This window comes from Mustela nigripes, chromosome 4 (assembly GCF_022355385.1).
Source record: "Mustela nigripes isolate SB6536 chromosome 4, MUSNIG.SB6536, whole genome shotgun sequence".
NCBI lineage: Eukaryota > Metazoa > Chordata > Mammalia > Carnivora > Mustelidae > Mustela > Mustela nigripes.
This window is the reverse complement of record NC_081560.1, coordinates 51,536,794-51,556,373: the sequence shown is the minus strand read 5'-3', so window position 1 is coordinate 51,556,373 and position 19,580 is coordinate 51,536,794. Positions and strand designations below refer to the sequence as shown.

The window sequence follows — 19,580 nt, the reverse complement described above, 5'->3', positions numbered from 1 at the left end:
TATTTAACACTTTATTATAAAGTCTATTTCCTGATAGAAAATATCTTTGTTTTCTTAATAAGGTGGAAGTCATCTGGGTTTAATCTTTATCTCCAGATTCCTAAATACTTAGTAGTTTATCATGAGATATCCAGTATAAACATATGCCTTTTTTATTAAAGAGCGCTGGCATTGTCTGCCTACTACCTATCAGATTTAAACTTTTCACCTGAACATTTAAGTTTCTTACCAGCTTTTAGTCAGACTGTTTTCTTTGACTATCCTCACAAAGTATTGGTCTTGTTTCTGTTTTTTTTCTTCTTCATACTTTTCCTTTTATGTCTCTAAGCCACAGATTATGTTAAAAAATCTGTGTTTTATGTGTGTGATATGTGTATGCCTTTTCTTTTTTGATGTGAAAGTTTGGGGAGGGCAGTAGTTTATCTTTCTTGTGTGTCCTTACTTCTCTCACATTGCCTAGTGCATAGGCTAATGCTCTGCTCTAGGTATAACAACACAACACTAATAGAAAATAATTAAATGATATACTTTCATGTTTTAATTTTTTGCAAATGAGGCTTTTGATCTCTCTGTGGAAGAATCACAAACTTCTGAAGACACAATCAGTAGTCTTGATGAAATCCTAGAGAAGACTGAGTCAAGTATCTGCAAAGAGCTGGAGATATCTCTGATTGTGAGTATTGATATTCTTTACTACTTCCTTTGAAGCAATACGGTTTTTCTTGCTAATTAGAAAGCATGAAGACTGATTTTAGGTTTCCTCTTATAGACCTATATGAAATAGTAACATTGTCAAGTTCTAATCTAAGCACAATGCAAATTTTTATTCTTTCACAGAGTGATAATTTCATTTTTTAAAGTTTTTATTTTAATGACAGTTAGTTAACATCGTGTTATATTAGTTTCAGATGTATAGTACAGTTAATTCAGCACTTCCATACATCATCCTGTGCTCCTCTTGACAGGTGCACTCCTTAATCCCCATCACCTATTTAATCCATTCCCACACCCCCTTTTCTTCTGGTAACCATCACTTTGTTAAATGATGTGTACTTTCTTTTTTTTTTCTCTTCCAAATTTTTTTTTCAAATTCTTATTAGTTAACATGTAGTGTAATAAATGCTTATAGGAGTAGAATTTAGTGATTCATCACTTATATATAACATCCAGTGCTCATTATAACAAGTGCCCTCCTTAATACCCATCTCCTGATATTTTCATTTTAATAGGACATTTCACATTAAAAAAATTAAACTTAACATTTAATTCCAGGAAAACTCCTCTTAATTTGAGTGTGTTAGCTTTCTGTGTCATTTGATTCTTCAGTCCATCATACCCAATGATTGTAAGAAAAGACTTCAGAATTTGTGAAAAATTAAAATAAAATCGGAAAGAGCTTTGGAAGTGTATATATAAGACCGATTAGTAGTTCCCTTTCTGTTCTGTCATGCCAAGTTAAAAATTAGTGTAGTTCTTCCAAAGAGCATTTTGTAATGTTATTATTGCTCAATGAGACTCTTTCCCAGTTTTTCAGGCTGTTTACTGAAGTCTCATTGGTTATATTGTTCCTTTTACTTGTTTCTTTTTACCTCTTGCAGTTTTATTCAGGTTGGCATTGAAAAATATATATATGTTTCTGTATTTCCCTATTTTAAAATAGTCTATTTTTAATAGTATTTAGATGGTTTAGTCAGATTTTATTTTTTTATTGCTGAAATATGATTAACATACAATGTTGCATTAATTTCAGGTGTACAACATAGTAATTTGACGTTTCTATACATTATTCAGTGCTCATCAGGATAATCTTAGTCAGTGTCCGTTACCTTGCAGGACTGTTAAAATATTATTGACGATGTTCTCTGTGCTGTACTTTTCATCTCCGTGACTTACTTATTCTATAGCTGGAAGTTTGTATCTCTTTGTCAGACTTGATTTTAAAAGATTTTATTTATTTATTTGACAGAGAGAGATCACAAGGAGGGAGAGAGGCAGGCAGAGAGAGAGGAAACAGGCTCCCTGAGCCTGATATGGGGCTCGATCCCAGGACCTTGAGATCATGACCTGAGCTTAAGGCAGAGGCTTTAACCCACTGAGCCACCCAGGTGCCCCCAGACTTGATTTTAGAAGTGGTTGTTAATAGATGATTTCTAAAAATAAAATGTTGAAGTTCTTTGTGTTGTTTGGTTCTTAAATTTAGTGTAGTGTTATCCTTGATTTCCTTTATACTAGTCTAGAAAGCTGTAGGAATAATGATGTAAGGGGAGCAAAATTTTCCATATGAACATCTTTCACATCAGTGTCTCTTCTATCTAGAAAAAGATGTGTTTAAGAAATACTTTGGGAGCGCCTAGGTGGCTCAGTCAGTAAGTTCTGCCTTTGGCTTAGGTCATGATCCCAGGGTCTGGGATGGAGCCAGATGTCAGGCTCCTTGCTCTGTGGAAAACCTACTTCTCCTCTCCCACTCTTCCTGCTTGTGTTCCTTCTCTCACTGTCTCTCTTTCTGTCAAATAAATAAAATCTTAAAAAAAGATACTTTGGAAAAAAATAGAAATTTTAAAAGGCATTTCTTAAAAAAGTTTGTTCATTGTTATTGGAGGTTTAAATTATTTTGGATATTCTTTTGTGAATAATTCCATGTGTATGATTTATTTCACTTAGGAACAAGGTGATGAGGACAAGGAGGTCATTTTAAATACATATAGTCAAGTACTACAAAAGATCCGTTCAGAGGAAAGGCTTATTGCTACAGTACAATCCAAGTACAAGGACAGTATTGAGGTTGGATTATGCTTTATTTTTTAGGTCTTTTATATTGATGCTATGGATTTTTTAATACTTAAATTTTTCTCAACTAGTTTAATACCCAGTGTATATGTAACTAATTATTATTGCTAGAAGAACAGTATAGTTAGCTGATGTGTAATTAAATTCACCCCACAGTGAAAATAGTGGTTTAATTGATAAAAACATATTGCATTTTTGGATTGTGTTCTTCAAAACCTAATCTTTACTGGGACACCTGGGTATCGCAGTCGGTTGAGTGTCTGGCTTTTAATTTCGACTTGGGTCATTATTTTGGGGTCTTAGGATGGAGGCCCCCCATTGGGCTCTACTCTCAGCAGAGTCTGCTTGGGATTCTCTCTTGCTCTTCCTCTGCCCCTCTTGCTTTCTCTTTCTCTAAAATAAATAAATAAATCTTTAAAAAAAAAAAGCTTCATCTCTACTATCATTATCTTTATGCCTATACAGGTTTACAGTAGAAAATTTGTTAAATGCAGAAAAATAAGAAGAAATAAAAACATTGATTATAATCCTCTTAGCCTAAGAAGTAGATACTCAGGGCTAGTTTCAGAGTATTTTCTTTTTGGATGGTGACATATATATGTACATATATCATGTGCATTGCATTGTTTTGTAAACGGTTTTGAAAATATTTCTTCATTTAGTGGTATATTATGAATACTATCCCATGTGATTAGTGATTCTTCTATACTTTCATTTTGAGCAACTAATGCATCACCACTTGCATAGATATACAATATTATTTAACCTTCATCTATGTTAGAAGTTAAGGTTACTTCTAATTATTTTTAACCATAAATAAGACTGTACATAATCTTTATTCATAATTTTGTGTTTCTCAGATTCCTAAAAATTGTTAGTTACTAAGTCAAAAGGAATCAGTGTTGTTAAAATTGATACATATTGTCACACTACTTTGGGGAAGATAATTTTAGGTTATATCCTCACTAGTAATTCAGTTTGCATCATATCTAACAAAGATGTCTCACTATAGCTCTCATCTTGAAATATTTCCCTTACCTTTGCTACTCTGATTGCTGGGACTTATATTCTCCTGAATAGAAATATTGATAACTAAGAAATCAGTTAGTAGATTGTCTTTTTGAGAATTGTAGAATTTCTTATTTCAATCCGAACTTAGTAAATAGTAGTTGAATCTTAATAGAGAAATAAGAAATGGTCAGTAAGTGATTTTAATAAATATTGTTTTCTGTGTTTTGAAAATACAATAACTTTTTTTCTTACTTAGTTTAAGAAGCAGATTATCGAATGTTTCAATAAGAGCCCCAATGTGGATCACTTGTTGTCCATTAAAAAGACATTGAAAAACTTAAAAGCTCGACTGAGATGGAAACTAGTTGAGAAGAATAATTTGGAAGAGGTAAAGAAACACTTTGTTCTTATGAAATTCCATGTGTACCTGATTTTACTCTGCTCCCTGAAAATAATGCATAAATACATTCTTTAAAATAGGAGAATTATATTTACATTTTGTTTTATATATTTATCTTTTTTCTGTGTATATAAATAAGATTATTAAATTAATAGTGTAAACATTTTACCATATCATTAAATGTTCTATGAAAATGTTTTACATGGCTGCCTTTATTTTTAGTAACAAATATTTTAGAACAGTTTAAAAATCTTTTGGTTTAGACTGTTATAATACTTAATACAATACAAACTATTACATGCAAGGTATTCCCCTTAAGGTAGAATTTTTTCATAAAGTATTTTTAAGATCATGATGTTCTTTGTTAGCTCTCTTTTTAATGGCTGGACATACTATTCTTCCTAAGTATTCTAAGTTGTTTGCATACGATAATAGAACTGGAAAAATTCAGACACCCTAATCTGGACTAACCTCCTTCTTTCAGTTTGAAACTGAATAAACTGGTAATTCTTTATGTTCCCTTGAGGACTTATTTATGAACAAAAGAAATCTACATTACGTCTTAATTCAACTTGAGTTGACTCTTCCTCTTCAGTACTTAATTGGACTTGGAATGAAACTAGTTTAATGGCTTAATATTTTCCTAGTTTTTTATCCTATTCTGGACTGTGGGGAATGGGGTCTTTTTTAGTTTAGTTTTTTAACTTTTGAAGATATACAAAATAGAAAACATTTATACTTTTTAAGGTGGCTTATTAATTACTGCTGGAGTTTTAAGGAGTCTTTTTGAGGTCTACATTGTTTTTCCTCTAATAAACACACCATACATTTACTCTTTTTTTTTTTTTTTTTAAACCAAATCTATTGCAGAAGAGAATTCCAGGGAATTTAGTTGTATTTCCTTCATTCCTTCATTTGTGTTCTTGACATTTACTTTATGTTGGCAGTTGGTCATCTTAGAGAAAATCTACAGCAAATTAAGAGACAAGAAATATCTGTGTTGATTTTATGTCTTTAATTTTTATTCCTTTTTGAGGTTTGGGAACAGTCAGTGTTAGAATAAAGTTAACTGTTATGAGGGTCTTTTATCTGCTAGATACAGAAGGATACATAGAAATCAGAGTGATTTGCTATAGAAGTTGCATTCTTACTAGGAAGACTTGTTTTCAGTCCACTTTAATAAGCTTATAAGGTCACTTTTTCCTGTCTGATTTAAGTCGGATGACCATGATGGATCTGAAATTGAGAAAATAAAACAAGAAATAACTCAGTTGCGCAATAGCGTCTTTCAAGAAATTTATCGTGAGCGGGAGGAATATGTAAGTATTTAATTCTTTGAAGTTTTGAATTAGTATTTACTGTAGAAATTGAATTCATGTATCTATTTCATGAAGTGGACTCTAATAAGGCTGGAGATTATACTAGCATAGTTATGTTTGCATAGTAATGTTAATGTGAATTTAGAAATTAATTTCTGATGATAATTTATAACCATTGTACCAAATGTGGAAATTATAGAAAATTATAAAGAATAAAAAATAACACCTATAACTTTTCCATTCCTTTATAATAGTAGTAGTCACTATGAACTTTTCACTTAACTTCTTTTAGCCTTTTTTCTGCCTGTTTTCACAAGAGGAGATTATAGCACAAACATACTTTTACATACTGCTTGATTTCTCTTTCACACAGAGCTAAAGATTTTTTCCTTTAATAAAATCTAAATCAGCACTGATTTTTTTTTTTTAAAGATTTTATTTATTTATTTGACAGACAGAGATCACAAGTAGATGGAGAGGCAGGCAGAGAGAGAGAGGAGGAAGCAGGCGCCCTGCTGAGCAGAGAGCCCGATGTGGGACTCGATCCCAGGACCCTGAGATCATGACCTGAGCCGAAGGCAGCGGCTTAACCCACTGAGCCACCCAGGCGCCCTAAATCAGCACTGATTTAACCTAATGCTGCAATGAAAACATTAATGTGGTGACAGAATTTAGTTGAAGAATATAACAAAGTGCAACCACCTGAATTTTGGGGGGAAGTTACATCTTTAAGTCTCTACTTTTATGCTAATGTCTTGTGACCTTGGGAGAGTTTGTCAGTGTATTTTCTCTTTAAAAGGGAAAGAATATGAGGCGCCTGGGTTGCTCAGTCTGTTGAACTTTAGGATTAACGATTTCAGCTCAGGTTATGATCTCAGGGTTGTGAGATCAAGCTCTTCATCAGGCTCTGCACTGGGTGTGGAGCCTGCTTGGGATTCTTTCTCTCCTTATCCTTCCCCTCCTTGCTTGTATGTGCAACCTGTCTTTATCAAATAAACAAATAAATAAAATGGAAATAATATAATATTTTATGTTTCAGGAATGTTAAGGGGGAACAAGTAAGGTAGGCACTGCTTGGAATAATAAAAATACCGTGAAAATAATAGGCAATCTGAGAGGGAGACAAGCCATAGGAGACTCTTAACTATAGGAAACAAACAGGGTTGCTGGAGGTAGGGTGCCTCAGTGGTTGAAGTGGGTGAGTGATGGGCATTAAGGAGGGCACTTGATGTAATGAGCGCTGGGTGTTATACGCAGCTGATGAATCACTGAATTCTTCCTCTGAAAGTAGTAATATGCTATATGTTAATTAATTGAATTTAAATAAAATAATAGACATTCTAAGTGTTATGTTTTATTTAGCAAATTCATCTGTGTGTGCTTAGTTATTCACCTTTTGCACCTTGGATAAATAGTTATCTTCCAGTGTTCCAGTGAGTTGACAAGTATCTAGAAGTTTTACTTAATAAATGTGACAAAAGACTTTCTTAAGGATCCTCAGTTTTCACATTTACTTCAAAGTGGCTTTTGTAGAGCTGCATATTTGTTTTTGCTTTCAAGGCTTTTATGATTTCTTTCCCTCCTAAATGAAATAGTTACTATTTTAAAAATGTCAGTGTGTTCTTAGTATTTTGAGAAATGACAATTTTATGATGCAGACTGATGTTATCAACACACATTTTCATTTTAGCTTGGAAGTGTATGTATACTTTGATCTTAGGCAAGGTTCTGTGCCTATATATGTATACCAAGATAAAATTGATAATTAAATTTTTCTTCTGGGGGTGCCTGGGCCTGGGTGGTTCAGTCAACTAAACATCTGCCTTCGGCTCAGGTCATGATCCCAGGGTTCTGGGATAGGGCCCCCATATGGGCTCCCAGCTCAGCAGGGAGCCTGTTTCTCCCTCTCCAGCTCCCCTGTGCTTATGTTCCCTCTCTTGCGGTCTCTTGTCATAAATAAATAAAATCTTTTAAAAAAATTTTCTTTTTCTTCTGTTAGTGAGATGGTAACTTTGACCCAAGATGACTCTTGGTTTTCATTTGATATTTCTTGAAGTAGAAGGGAAAATCAGTGATTATGTATCTTAATAGGTTTTATATTTTATTAGCTTGTGTATTTTGTTAGATTTATAGTAAGAGAGATACTGCTATCTTATTTTTTCTTGAAGGGCAACATGTCATAATTGAATATATGTTGATTTATAATAAAAATATTTTTTAAATTTAGGAGAAGCTGAATAGCTTGGTACAGAAATGGTTCCCTGAGCTGCCTCTGCTTTATCCTGAAATAGGGTTACTTAAGTACATGGTAAGCTTTGTTACCCCTGAGAATTATTACTCTGTAGAGAGTGGAAAAGCAAAGATATTAAATTGTGTGCCAGAGTTAAATTTATGCTGTCCTTACTATGAAGATGTTCCTGATGAATTGTTTCTGGGTATTGTTATAACTTTTCCTCAAGACTATCGTTAGTATTAGTCTATTGTATTCTAACATCTATATTAATTGGCATCTCTTTCTCTCTTTTCTCGTTTCCTCATAGCTATTCAGTACATTGCATGACACTTATTTGAATTAGAGGTATTTACTTTTTGAAATGATAAAGCAATTTTAGCTATTATTTCAAGAGTTAGAATAAAAGCAGGACACTGCCAGTCATGAAGAATTAAAGCAGAATATATCTTTTAAGTTAAAGCAGGCTGGGAAAGAATTCTAGAAATTTGGTTAAGTAGAGATGTTGACATGGGCATAGTTTTTTAGGCAGGCAGGATTCAAAGCCTGGGAGATCAGTGTTTTGGGCAAAAGGCCTATATGGAGCAGGATGGTAAGCTCTGGCTCTCAGGGCGGAATCTGTTAGCTCTTTGTTTTATATTGCCTGCTAAGGATAAGGGACTAGATGAAAGATCTATTCCTTAAGATTGTCATTAAGTTCATGATAATACCTTAAATATAGTACAGAAATGATTTATACATAGAGTTATGAACTCATGAATATGTAAGATTAAAAGTCCCCTTAAATAGTAAAGCAATTACTGTAAAATTTTTCCAGACTAGACTTAAAAAGAATGGGGGATTTTCTTCACAGTTATTTAATTTTAGCTTAGATACTCATGTAGGATGGATGAATAAGTATGTGGTGCTCTGTAGGACTTGAAAATTAGTTTTTAGAAGTGTGCTGATCTCTTTATTATGAAAGATTATAAAATGTTTTAATCATAGCTAATGGACTCCTTTAATGATTTTAAGATGTGTGACTGTGGTGTATGCCCAGGAAACCTTTGTAGGTTGATTGTATTTTGTGGTTTACTTAAATAATATTGACAACACATATAAATAAAAACCAGAAAACAAATACAGAACACCTCTTGCTAAAATTACACCACAATAAAATTTACCTTGATCTAAAATGTTGATAGGTTTTATCCAAAAAATTTATTCCTTTTAAAAAGTGGCAGAAATATCTAATAGAATTAAAATACTTGAAAATCATTTTCCAAGGATTCCACTTCAAACAGAGGCAGAGGTGTTAGAATTACTTCATAGTAGTCATAATTTTTATATTTCTCATTCCCATTCTACAACCTTCTTTGTGTCTGTCTTCATTTTAATATTTTTAGGAAACACATAAAAGTCTTCCAGCTGAGCATCAGGGTTTTTTGGGATATATATCTGGTTAATCCCAGTCATATTCAGAATTTGTTCTAGAACTCTAGTGGCCATTAAATGTATGTTGATTACACTTTGGGTGAGAGGACTTCAAGAACCAGGAACTTGAAAAACTAGGAAGATTTTAGTATTTTTATTTACTGGTTTCTCCAGTAAGGTTGATGATATCCATATCATTTCATAGCATGTAACTAATTAAGTTAATGATTTAAAAGTACTGGGATGGTTTGGTTTCTTTAATTGTAACAAAAATTTTTGTCTAGAACTCTGGTGGTCTTCTTACTATGAGTTTGGAACGGGATCTTCTTGATGCTGAGCCCATGAAGGAACTTAGCAGCAAGCGCCCTTTGGTTTGTTCTGAGGTTAATGGGCAGATAATTCTTTTAAAGGTACGATTAAGTTCTGACCTTTGGAAGATTCAGAAGTATAAGGGGAGTGGTGGTATTATTTTTCAGGAAATTGAAAATCCATGCTTGTTTTTTAAATTACATGAGTTGAGTGGTGCCTTGATGGCTTAGTCAGTTAAGCATTGGACTCTTGATTTCAGCTCAGGTCATGATCTCAGGGTCATGAGATTGAGCCCCACATTGGGTAAGACTCTCTCTCTCTCCCTCTCCCTCTGCTCTTCCCTCCCATCTCTCCCTCCCGCATAAAAATTATATGAGTTGACTGGCACAGTGCTTATGTTTTCTGTTTGGCTGCCAGAACTTATTTTGAATTCAGAGTTTCCCTCATTTCCCTAATATAATATGTATCTTTAATAGAAGATACTTGGGCTTTTCTTTTTTGGGTGAACTTACTACGTTCTGTCCAATAGCCTTTTAAAATTCTTGCTTTACTTAAAATTGTCTTTGAAATTTCAGCTGTTTGCCAATACAATTTTCTATTCCTTGATTTCTTTATTGAGCGGGAAAACCGTTAATCATAATAGGGTAATTAATTTGGCCCTAGTGACAATGCATTATAGAACGTACATTAAGGTAGAGGTAGAATTGTTCTTTCTTTTCTAAATTATAGCATTCAAGGTAGATAGAAAAGGTACTTATGTATACAATTAAAAAATAAAATTAGATATGATTTAACTTATATAAAAATCACTATGTTTAAGTTGAAATGATGTATAATTATATTAAGATTTTTAATGTTGGAATTCCCGTTACCTCTCTTTTTGGTACCAGGGCTATTCTGTAGATATGGACACAGAAGCTAGGGTGATTCAGAGAGCAGCCGCCTATCACAGAGCATGGAGAGACGCTAAAGACGACTCTGGGTTACTACCATTGATATTCCTATTTTTGTGTAAGGTAAAGTTTTTATGTTAATCTCTTGGCGGAAAACATTTTATTTACAATATGTTTTAACTCTGAGCTTTAGAGAGGTAGTTCATTCTTTATAACATAAAGAAAAAGTTGTCGCATATAATTGATGTATACTAAAAAGACATTGAAGAATTTTTCACTTTAAGTTTCATTTTGTTTTGCTTTTAGTCTGATCCTATGGCTTATCTGATGGTCCCATACTATCCTAGGGCAAACCTGAGTGCTGTTCAAGCCAGTGTGCCTTTAACTTCAGAAGTAAGTAAAAAACACTATTTCTGTGGATATATTAAATGAGAAAATAACCCCTATTGTTAGAGGGCAGCACTATATGTTTTATACACTATGTAAAATTTTGACTGGTATTATGCTATATATATATGTGTGTGTGTGTGCTATATAATTAGCACATCAATCCTGTGGTATAAGTTATCCTGTTATATACAGATGAGGAAAAATGAGGCTTACAGAGATTAAGTGACTTGCACAGGGTCCTCAACAAGAGGTAGAAATAGGAATTGAAATTAGGTCTTTTGGTGCCAAAGCCCATGCTTATAACCATTAAGCTGTGTTGTATGTAAATTGTGTAGTATAGCACTTGATATTATAATTGCTTAAGTGACAGCTTTAATTTGCATTGTAAGTTTGAATTAGTAATAAAAATAGAGGATGTCCTGATTCTTTTTACCTGGTATTACTATTTAGTCTCTCTTTTCTACATGCTTTATATGCTCATTATTTATAACCTAAGTCTTCTTAGAAACGGCAGTGTTTTAAGTTATATGTGTATGATGTTACATGATGAGGGCTTCTGGTCTGTTTTTTCTCTATGCTGTATTCTTACATTAAAGTTTCATTTGGAAGAAGCTTCATTCACTTCTGGATAAGTCTTTTAATTAAAGAAAAGGTTCATGTATTAAAATGATTTGATAACTTCTGACATCTTTTGTGGGTACTTATCTGTAGGAAGCTTTAAAGGTCATGAAAGGTGTTGCCCAGGGCCTGCATACATTGCACAAGGCTGCCATAGTTCATGGATCACTTCATCAGAACAATGTATTTGCTTTGAATCGTGAACAAGGAATTGTTGGAGATTTTGACTTCACCAAATCTGTGGTAAAGTATTATGGTTTTACAAATAGGTTCTGGACCTCATTTAATATTATTAGACATTAGTTCAGCCTTTTACTTGATATGGTAATTTATTATAAGATCTTTGTCTTTGTTAAGACATGTAATGTCATGTAGTGTAAGCAAGTATTACCAGCTAGGTGATAGAACAAGAGTTTCTAAATTTGTGCCATATGTATGTGTATATATATATATATGGTGTGTGTGTGCATTATATATTTTAACTCTTAAGTATTAGGAGTAACCTAACATCACAGTCAATGATACTGACAATACTAATGATTAATAATTTTATCATCATCAAGAAATACTTAATTACTTGTAAATATGCAAGGAAAACTAGGTGGCCATCTCCAATCTCCCCTTCTGCTGGTTCCCTCTCCTACCAGTAGATTAAATATAGATATACATACTCTGCTAATTTTTGATTAATGGGGTAATTTTAGAAACTTGGGAACCTTGGACTTTTCCATTTAGTGTAAATGATGGTTCAGCTATGTTACCTGCTAATCTGGTGTCATAGTTTTAGAGCCTCAGAAGAGGCAATTAAAAAAGATAGAGTTGTTTTTTTTTTTCTTTAAATGTATTTTTATTTATTTATTTGAGAGAGAGACAGAGATAGCAAGTGGGGAAGAGGGGGAGAAGCAGGCTTCCTTGCTGAGGAAGGAGCCCGACCTGGGCCTTGATCCCAAGACCCTGGGATTATGACCTGAGCTGATGTTTAACCGACAGAGCCACCCAGGCACCCCTAAAGATAGGAGGTTTTAGACAATGGAAGTGCATACTGTGATTTTTTGTTGTTGTTGTTGGAATGGGCAGACGAAAAATACACATGATTGCATGGGAGCAGTTTTCATTTTTAAAATAACAGCTTTATTGAGGTATAATTCACATAATGTGTACAATTCAGTACTAGTTTTGAGTATATTCACAAAATTGTGTATTGATCACCACTACCTAATTCCAGAACATTTTTACCACCCCAAAAAAAGAAACCCAATACAAATTTGCAGTCATTCCCCATTTTCTTCTCTACTCAGTCCTTTGGAAACTATACTTTCTGTCTCTGTGCTTTACTATTCTGGACCTTTCCTATAAATGGAATCTTAAAATAAGTGGCCTTCTGTGATTGGCTTATTTCATTTAGCATAACATTTTCAAGGTTCATGTGTCTTGTAGCATGTATCTGAACATCATTCTTTTTAAAAAATGCCCAAATAATATTTTTTTGTATGGGTGTACCATATTTTGTTTTTACATTCATCAGTTGTTATACATCTGGGTTGTGTCTACTTTTTGATTATTATGAATAATGCTGTTGTGATCATTAGAATACAAGTTTTTGTTTTTTTTAAAGATTTTATTTATTAATTTGACAAACAAATCACAAGTAGGCAGAGAGGCAGGCAGAGAAAGAGGAAGGGAAGCAGGCTCCCCACGGATCAGAGAGCCCGATGTGGGGCTCGATCCCAGGACCCCGGGATCATGACCTGAGCCATCCAGGCGCCCCTAGAATATAAGTTTTTGTGTGGGCATATGTTTTCATTTCTCTTGGGAGTGGAATTGTTTTGCTATATGGTAACTCTGTGTTTCACTTTTTGAGGAACCAAACTATTTTCCAAAGTGGTTCCATTTTTTACATTCTCATCGGCAGTATATAAGGATTTCAGTTTCTCTACATTCTTACTAACATTTTACTTGAGCAGTTCCCTTTTGACTAGTATAAGTCTTTCCTGCTTTATACCTCAGTAATTTGCAAGTCATAGGGTAATGCCACATATGTATAAATATGTAGTCTTAATGGTTTTTATATGGTAGCTGAAAAAGATGAGAAAATTAAAATGTAAAACTATAATGAAATGCTGGATTAAGAAAGATTTATACAAAGTAGACTTACTGAAATATTTTTTATCGTATTAATTTATTTGAAAATTAGGGTAATGTCCTAAGAAAAATGACGAATTAGGAGTTTAAAAAGTTCTCAACTCTTAGGGATCCTGGTTAGTTTACTTTTTGAGCATTCCATTTGCACAACTATGCATATCATGACTACTCCAAGAATTATTTTTCCTCTTTTATACTTACTTGTCAACTGTTACTCTCTCCCAAATATTGTTTTAATCTTCATTTAAAATCATTTACTCTGAAATATTGATTAAACTCATCTTTGCTCCACTCTTTTCATACTGCTTTGAGACTGAAGTATTAATGAAGAAGAAAAATTTGAAAGATAGTCTGTTATCAAGATCATTGCTTTTCTTATTTTACAATGCATATGAATCACCTAGGATCTTGTTAATATGCAGATTTTTATTTAGCATTTCTGGGGGAGATTTTGCATTTCTAACAAGGTCTCAGGTGATGCTTTAGCCACAGGACTCTTGACCACACTGTGGGAAGCAAGGATAAAGGTAGTGGGAGAAGAGATAATTAACTCTTAGTGATATGTACTAGGTAATTATTGTGCTAATTACCTTTATTTTTAGAGTAACTCTGTAAGATAGGTATTATTTCCATTTTACAGTTAATTTAGACTCAAAGAGGTTAAAACCCAAGGTCATACACGAAGAAAAATGGGAGAGTGGGAATTGCAGCCAAGGTGTCTCTGAATATACAGGTTTCATGTTCTTATCACTGATCTTTTGACACATAAGAAATGGTATACTTAGAAAATGATCATTAAGGAAGGAAACTACATTGTAGACTTCCAGTTTTTAAAAAAGCTATTTAGAGGGGCGCCTGGGTGGCTTAGTGGGTTAAAGCCTCTGCCTTCAGTTTAGGTCATGATCTCAGGGTCCTGGGATTAAGCCCGGCATTGGCATCGGGCTCTCTGCTCAGCAGGGAGCCTGCTTGCTCCTCTCTCTCTGCCTGCCTCTCTGCCTACTTGTGATATCTCTCTCTGTCAAAAAAAAAAAAAAAAAAAAAAAAATATATATATATATATATATATATATATATATATAGCTATTTAGAATTTTCAAAATTAGAAAATAGCACTCCTTCTGTCCCCTCTGAACTTTATTTTTAAAAGAGGTGCCAGGCATCTGGGTGGGTAAGTCGATAAGTGTCTGCCTTCCACTCAGGTTATGATCCTAGGGTCCTGGGACCGATCCCCATAGTGGGCTCCCTGCTCCATGGGAAGCCTGCTTCTCCCTCTCCCACTCCCTCTGCTTGTGTTCTCTATCCCCCTGTATCTCTCTCTGTCAGATAAATAAATAAATAAAATCTTTAAAAGAAATGAAAGAGGTTCCAAATGTTTAAATAATTGGTGTTTCTTCATTTTGAATCTACTTGAGTCTGTAATGTGAAATGTAATCAAAGTCTCACTGTTAATTTTATGAGCCTGATTTTAAGAGCAATTTATAATAGCAGAAATTAGGTAAAAATATTTGAAAGCAAGAGAGAATGAAATATTTCAAAAGAATTTGTTTTTGTGTTGATGAAATGCAGAGGACTTCACAGAAGTTTACCTCATCCGTATTGCCACTAAACTCTGTGGGGCGCCTGGGTGGCTCAGTTAAGTGTTGACTTTGGCTCAGGTCATGATCCCAGGGTCCTAGGATCCAGTCCTGCATTGGGCTCCCTGCCTGGTGGGGAGCCTGCTTCTCCCTTTCCCTTTGTTTGCTGCCCCCTCTATTTTGCTCCCTACTTATGCTTTCTCTCTCTGTGTCAAATAAATAAATAAATAATCTTAAAAAAAATATTTAAATGACTGTTTTTGTAGAGTCAGCGAGCCTCAGTGAACATGGTGGTTGGTGACTTGAGTTTGATATCACCTGAACTGAAAATGGGAAAGCCAGCTTCTCCAAGTTCTGACTTATATGCTTATGGCTGCCTTTTATTATGGGTATGTTATTTTTTAATTGAAATCAATTAGCCGTATGTAAAAATATATAAGTGTGCGCAAATATATTTACATATACTTGAGTATATAAAGTGAGTGGTTTTCCTCAACATATTGCTTTGGATAAAAAGCAGTGGTAGCATTTTAGTAAAAAGATTTAGTAGAAAATTACTTTTTTTCCTCTTTTTAAAAAAGGTCTTATCATAAACTATATACTTCTATCACCTGTTGTATATTTACTACCAATTGGCTTGATATATGTTTTACATTATCATGCTATCGTGTTAGTTTTATTAAAGTCAAGATTAAGAATAAAGATGATTTTGTCCTATATTAATCTATAAACAGCTCATGCATATGTGGAAAATAAATGTCAAATGAGCCTTGAGTAAGTGTTCCTGCTTACACTATAAACCTAGTAGCTGCTTTTTTATCCATGGCTTAAATTTACTCTTCCTACAGATTATGAGGGATTAAGTATTAACAAGGAAGGAATGTCTGTTTTTACTTCTTTTGCATAGCATTGTACTGGAGATTCTAGCCCAGGGGTCAGCAGAGTTTTTTTTAAAAGGCCAGATGGTAAATATTTTAGGTTTTGGGAGTCATATGGTCTCTGCTACTGTGGAAAGTAGCCATAAATACATTTAAATGAATGAATGGCTGTGTTCCAATAAAGCTTTACTTATGGACATTGAAATTTGTATTTCATATAATTTTCATGTGCCATGAAATAGATAGTATTCTTTAATTTTCTTTTAAACATTTAAGAATGTGAAACTGTTCTTGGATTATAGACTGTACACAGATAAGCAGTGGCATAGATTTGGCATGTGGGCCATAGTTTGCTGATCCTGGTTTTAGCCAGTATGATGAGGCAACAAAAAGCAATAAAATGCATACAGTTTAAAAATAAAGAAGTAAAGCTGTTTTTATTTGAAGATGAAATTAATTATGTGCAGTCTTTACGACTGTACTTAAGAGCTACTGGAGTTAACAAATTTAGCCAGGTTGCAAGATGCAAAATCAGTATAATTAGCTGGGTTTCTATATACTGGCAACAAACGATAGGAAATTGAAATTAAAAAGTCATTTACATGGGTATTAAAAATATGGAATTTTTAGGGATAAATATGACAAAAAATGTTCAAGATCTGTACCCTGGAAACTATGATGTATTGTTGAGAGAGATTAAAGGAGACATAATTAAATGGAGAGCTGCATAATGGTCATGGACTATAAGAGTAAATGTTGTATGGATGTGAATTCTTTTTCTTTTTTCTTTTTTTTTATTTTATTTTTTTGAGAGAAAGAGCATAAGCAAGGGGAGGGGCAGAGCATGAGCTGGGGGAGGGGCAGCGGGAGCAAGAGAGACCACTGAGAAGGGAGTCTGACTGACATGGGGCTCTATTCCAGGACCCTGGGATAAATGGGTCTATGGATTCAATACAATTTCAACAAAAATGATTCTAGGCCTTTTTTTTTTTAAAGAGTAATTGACAATCAGGTGTACTTTGTATCAAAATATATGGAAACTGTGGTAGCTACAATAGTTTTGAAAATTTAAACTACCTGATTTTAAGACTTAATAAAATTATAATAATGAATCAAACATTGTGATGTTGGTGTAAAGTTGAACATACAGAATGATGGAACAGCATAAAGACAGTAGAAATAGAAGAAATAGTAGAAATATATGATCAGTTGATTTTTGACAAAGATTTCAAGGGAATTCTGTGAGGAAAATGATCATCTTCAACAAGTGGTGCTGTAACAACTGGGTATCTACATATAAAAAATAAACTGACTTAATCCTTGCACAATTTATAAAAATTAAATGTATATTAGATTTAAATGTAAAACTGAAGTCTTTATTTTTTTAATAAATTAATTAACATATATTGTATTGTTAGTTTCAGAGGTAGATTCCTTGGTTACATATAATACTCAGTGCTCATTACTTCAAGTGCTCTCCTTAATGCCCATCACCCACTTACCCCATCTCTCTCTACCCACCTCCCATCCAGTAATCCTCAGTTTGTTTTCTATAGTTAAGAGTCTCTTAGGATTTGTCTACCTGTCTGATTACTTCTTATTTTATTTTTCCTTCCCTTCCCCTGTGTTCATCTGTTTTGTTTCTTCAGTTCCACATATGCGTGAAGTCATATATTTGTCTTTCTCTGATTGACTTTGTTAAGCATAATACCCTTTAGTTCTATCCACATCACTGCAAATGGTAGAATTTCATTTTTTTGATAACTGAGTAATATTCCATTGTATATATATACCACATCTTCTTATTCATCAGTGGATGGACATCTGGGCTCTTTCCATATTTTGAATTGCGGACATTGCTGCTATAAACATTGTGGTGCATGTGCCTCTTAGAATTACCATTAAAACTTAAGTCTTTAAAACTGGTATAAAACATAGGAAATTATTTTATTAACTTTGAGTTTGGCAAAGATTTCTTGTAATAGGATATTAAAAAACATCAAGCATAAAAGAAAAAAATCAGGGGCGCCTGGGTGGCTCTGCCTTTGGCTCGGGTCATGGTCCCAGGGTCTTGGGATCTGAGCCCCGCATCAGGCTCTCTGCTCAGTGGGGAACCTGCTTCCCCCCCCCTCTCTGCCTGCCTCTCTGCCTACTTGTGATCTCTTTCTGTCAAATAAATAAAAATCTTAAAAAAAATCAGTAATTCATATTTGATCAAAATTTAAAACTTTGCTTTTCAGCAGACACTTCTACAAAAATGAAAGGCAAGACATACACAGACTGGGAGAAAGTATTTGCAAAAAGCATGTATCTAGTTTACTAAGAGCTCTTAAAACTCAATGAGACGACAGCTCAGTTTAAAAATGGACAAATTTGTTTAAATAGACATTTTACAAAATAGGATGCCTAGATGGTAAATAAACATGGGAAAAGATGCTCTCAGTATCTTTAGTTATTAGGCAAAAGCAAATAAAAACCAAAATGTGGGGCACCTGAATGGCTCAGACAGTTTAGGTGTCTGCCTTTGGCTCAGGTCATGATTCCAGTGTCTTGGGATCAAGCCCCACATCTCCCTCTCCCACTCCCCCTGCTTATGTTCCCTTTCTTGCTGTGTCTCTCTCTGTCAAATAAATAAAATCTGAAAAAAAAAAAAACCCACCCCAAATGATATATTACTATACTTCTACTAGGATGCCTAAAATCAAAAAGAGTGACCATACCAAGTGTTGACTAGGATGTGTAACAGCTGCAACTCTCATATATTGCTGAGAGTAATGTAAGTGGAGCAACCATTCTGAAAACGAAATTTGGCAGTTTGTTAAAAGGTTAAACATAAAACCTCTCATGTGACTCAGCCATTTTTACTCCTACGTAGTTAGCCAAGAAACATAAAAGCATATGTCCACACAGAGTTGTATGCAAATATTCAAATATTCAAATATTTTTAATAGCCCCAAACTGGGAAGAACTGAAATACTTATCAACTAGGTGAATGGATAAACAGTTTGCTGTATATCTATTGGAATATTACTAGCAATAAAAAGGAAAGAACTATCAATACATCCAATAATATGGATGAATCTTAAAATCATCCTGCAGGCTAAGGAAACCAGAGGAAAGGAAGACTACATATTTTTTGGTTCTATTTATATAAACTTCTGAAAAGTGTACACTTACCTTTAGTGACATAAAGGAGATCATTAATGCCTGGGGTTTGAGGGGAGAGGAGAAACAGGAGGGATGGATTATAAAGTGGCATGACCAAATTTTTTTGGCATGATCACTATGTTTCATTAGCTTGACTATGGTGATTTTGTAGGTATATACATAGATCAAAACTAATCATACTACCTTAAAATATATGTAGTTTGTTGAACATCAATTATATCTCAGTAAAGCTATAACCAAAAGAGTGTTTATACCTACACACATGGTAATCATAGGGGATCTCATTTCTCACTTAATTATTATTATTATTATTTTTAAAGATTTTATTTATTTATTTGACAGAGAGAAATCACAAGTAGATGGAGAGGCAGGCAGAGAGAGAGAGAGAGAGAAGCAGGCTCCCTGCTGAGCAGAGAGCCCGATGCGGGACTCGATCCCAGGACCCAGA

The 19,580-nt window shown here is 33.9% G+C and overlaps 1 protein-coding gene across 2 annotated transcripts in view; it reads left to right on the top strand.

Annotated features, from left to right (window-relative positions):
- Window positions 1-19,580, top strand: part of STK31 (serine/threonine kinase 31) — an 89,722-nt gene that overhangs the window by 48,844 nt on the left and 21,298 nt on the right. For both annotated transcript variants that reach the window (XM_059395686.1, XM_059395684.1), the window contains exons 13-22: window positions 557-673; window positions 2,662-2,781; window positions 4,055-4,186; window positions 5,416-5,517; window positions 7,745-7,825; window positions 9,445-9,570; window positions 10,360-10,485; window positions 10,669-10,755; window positions 11,464-11,613; window positions 15,353-15,475. In XM_059395686.1, coding sequence (XP_059251669.1) covers window positions 557-673; window positions 2,662-2,781; window positions 4,055-4,186; window positions 5,416-5,517; window positions 7,745-7,825; window positions 9,445-9,570; window positions 10,360-10,485; window positions 10,669-10,755; window positions 11,464-11,613; window positions 15,353-15,475 — 1,164 coding nt within the window. The remainder of the gene's footprint in view (window positions 1-556; window positions 674-2,661; window positions 2,782-4,054; window positions 4,187-5,415; window positions 5,518-7,744; window positions 7,826-9,444; window positions 9,571-10,359; window positions 10,486-10,668; window positions 10,756-11,463; window positions 11,614-15,352; window positions 15,476-19,580) is intronic.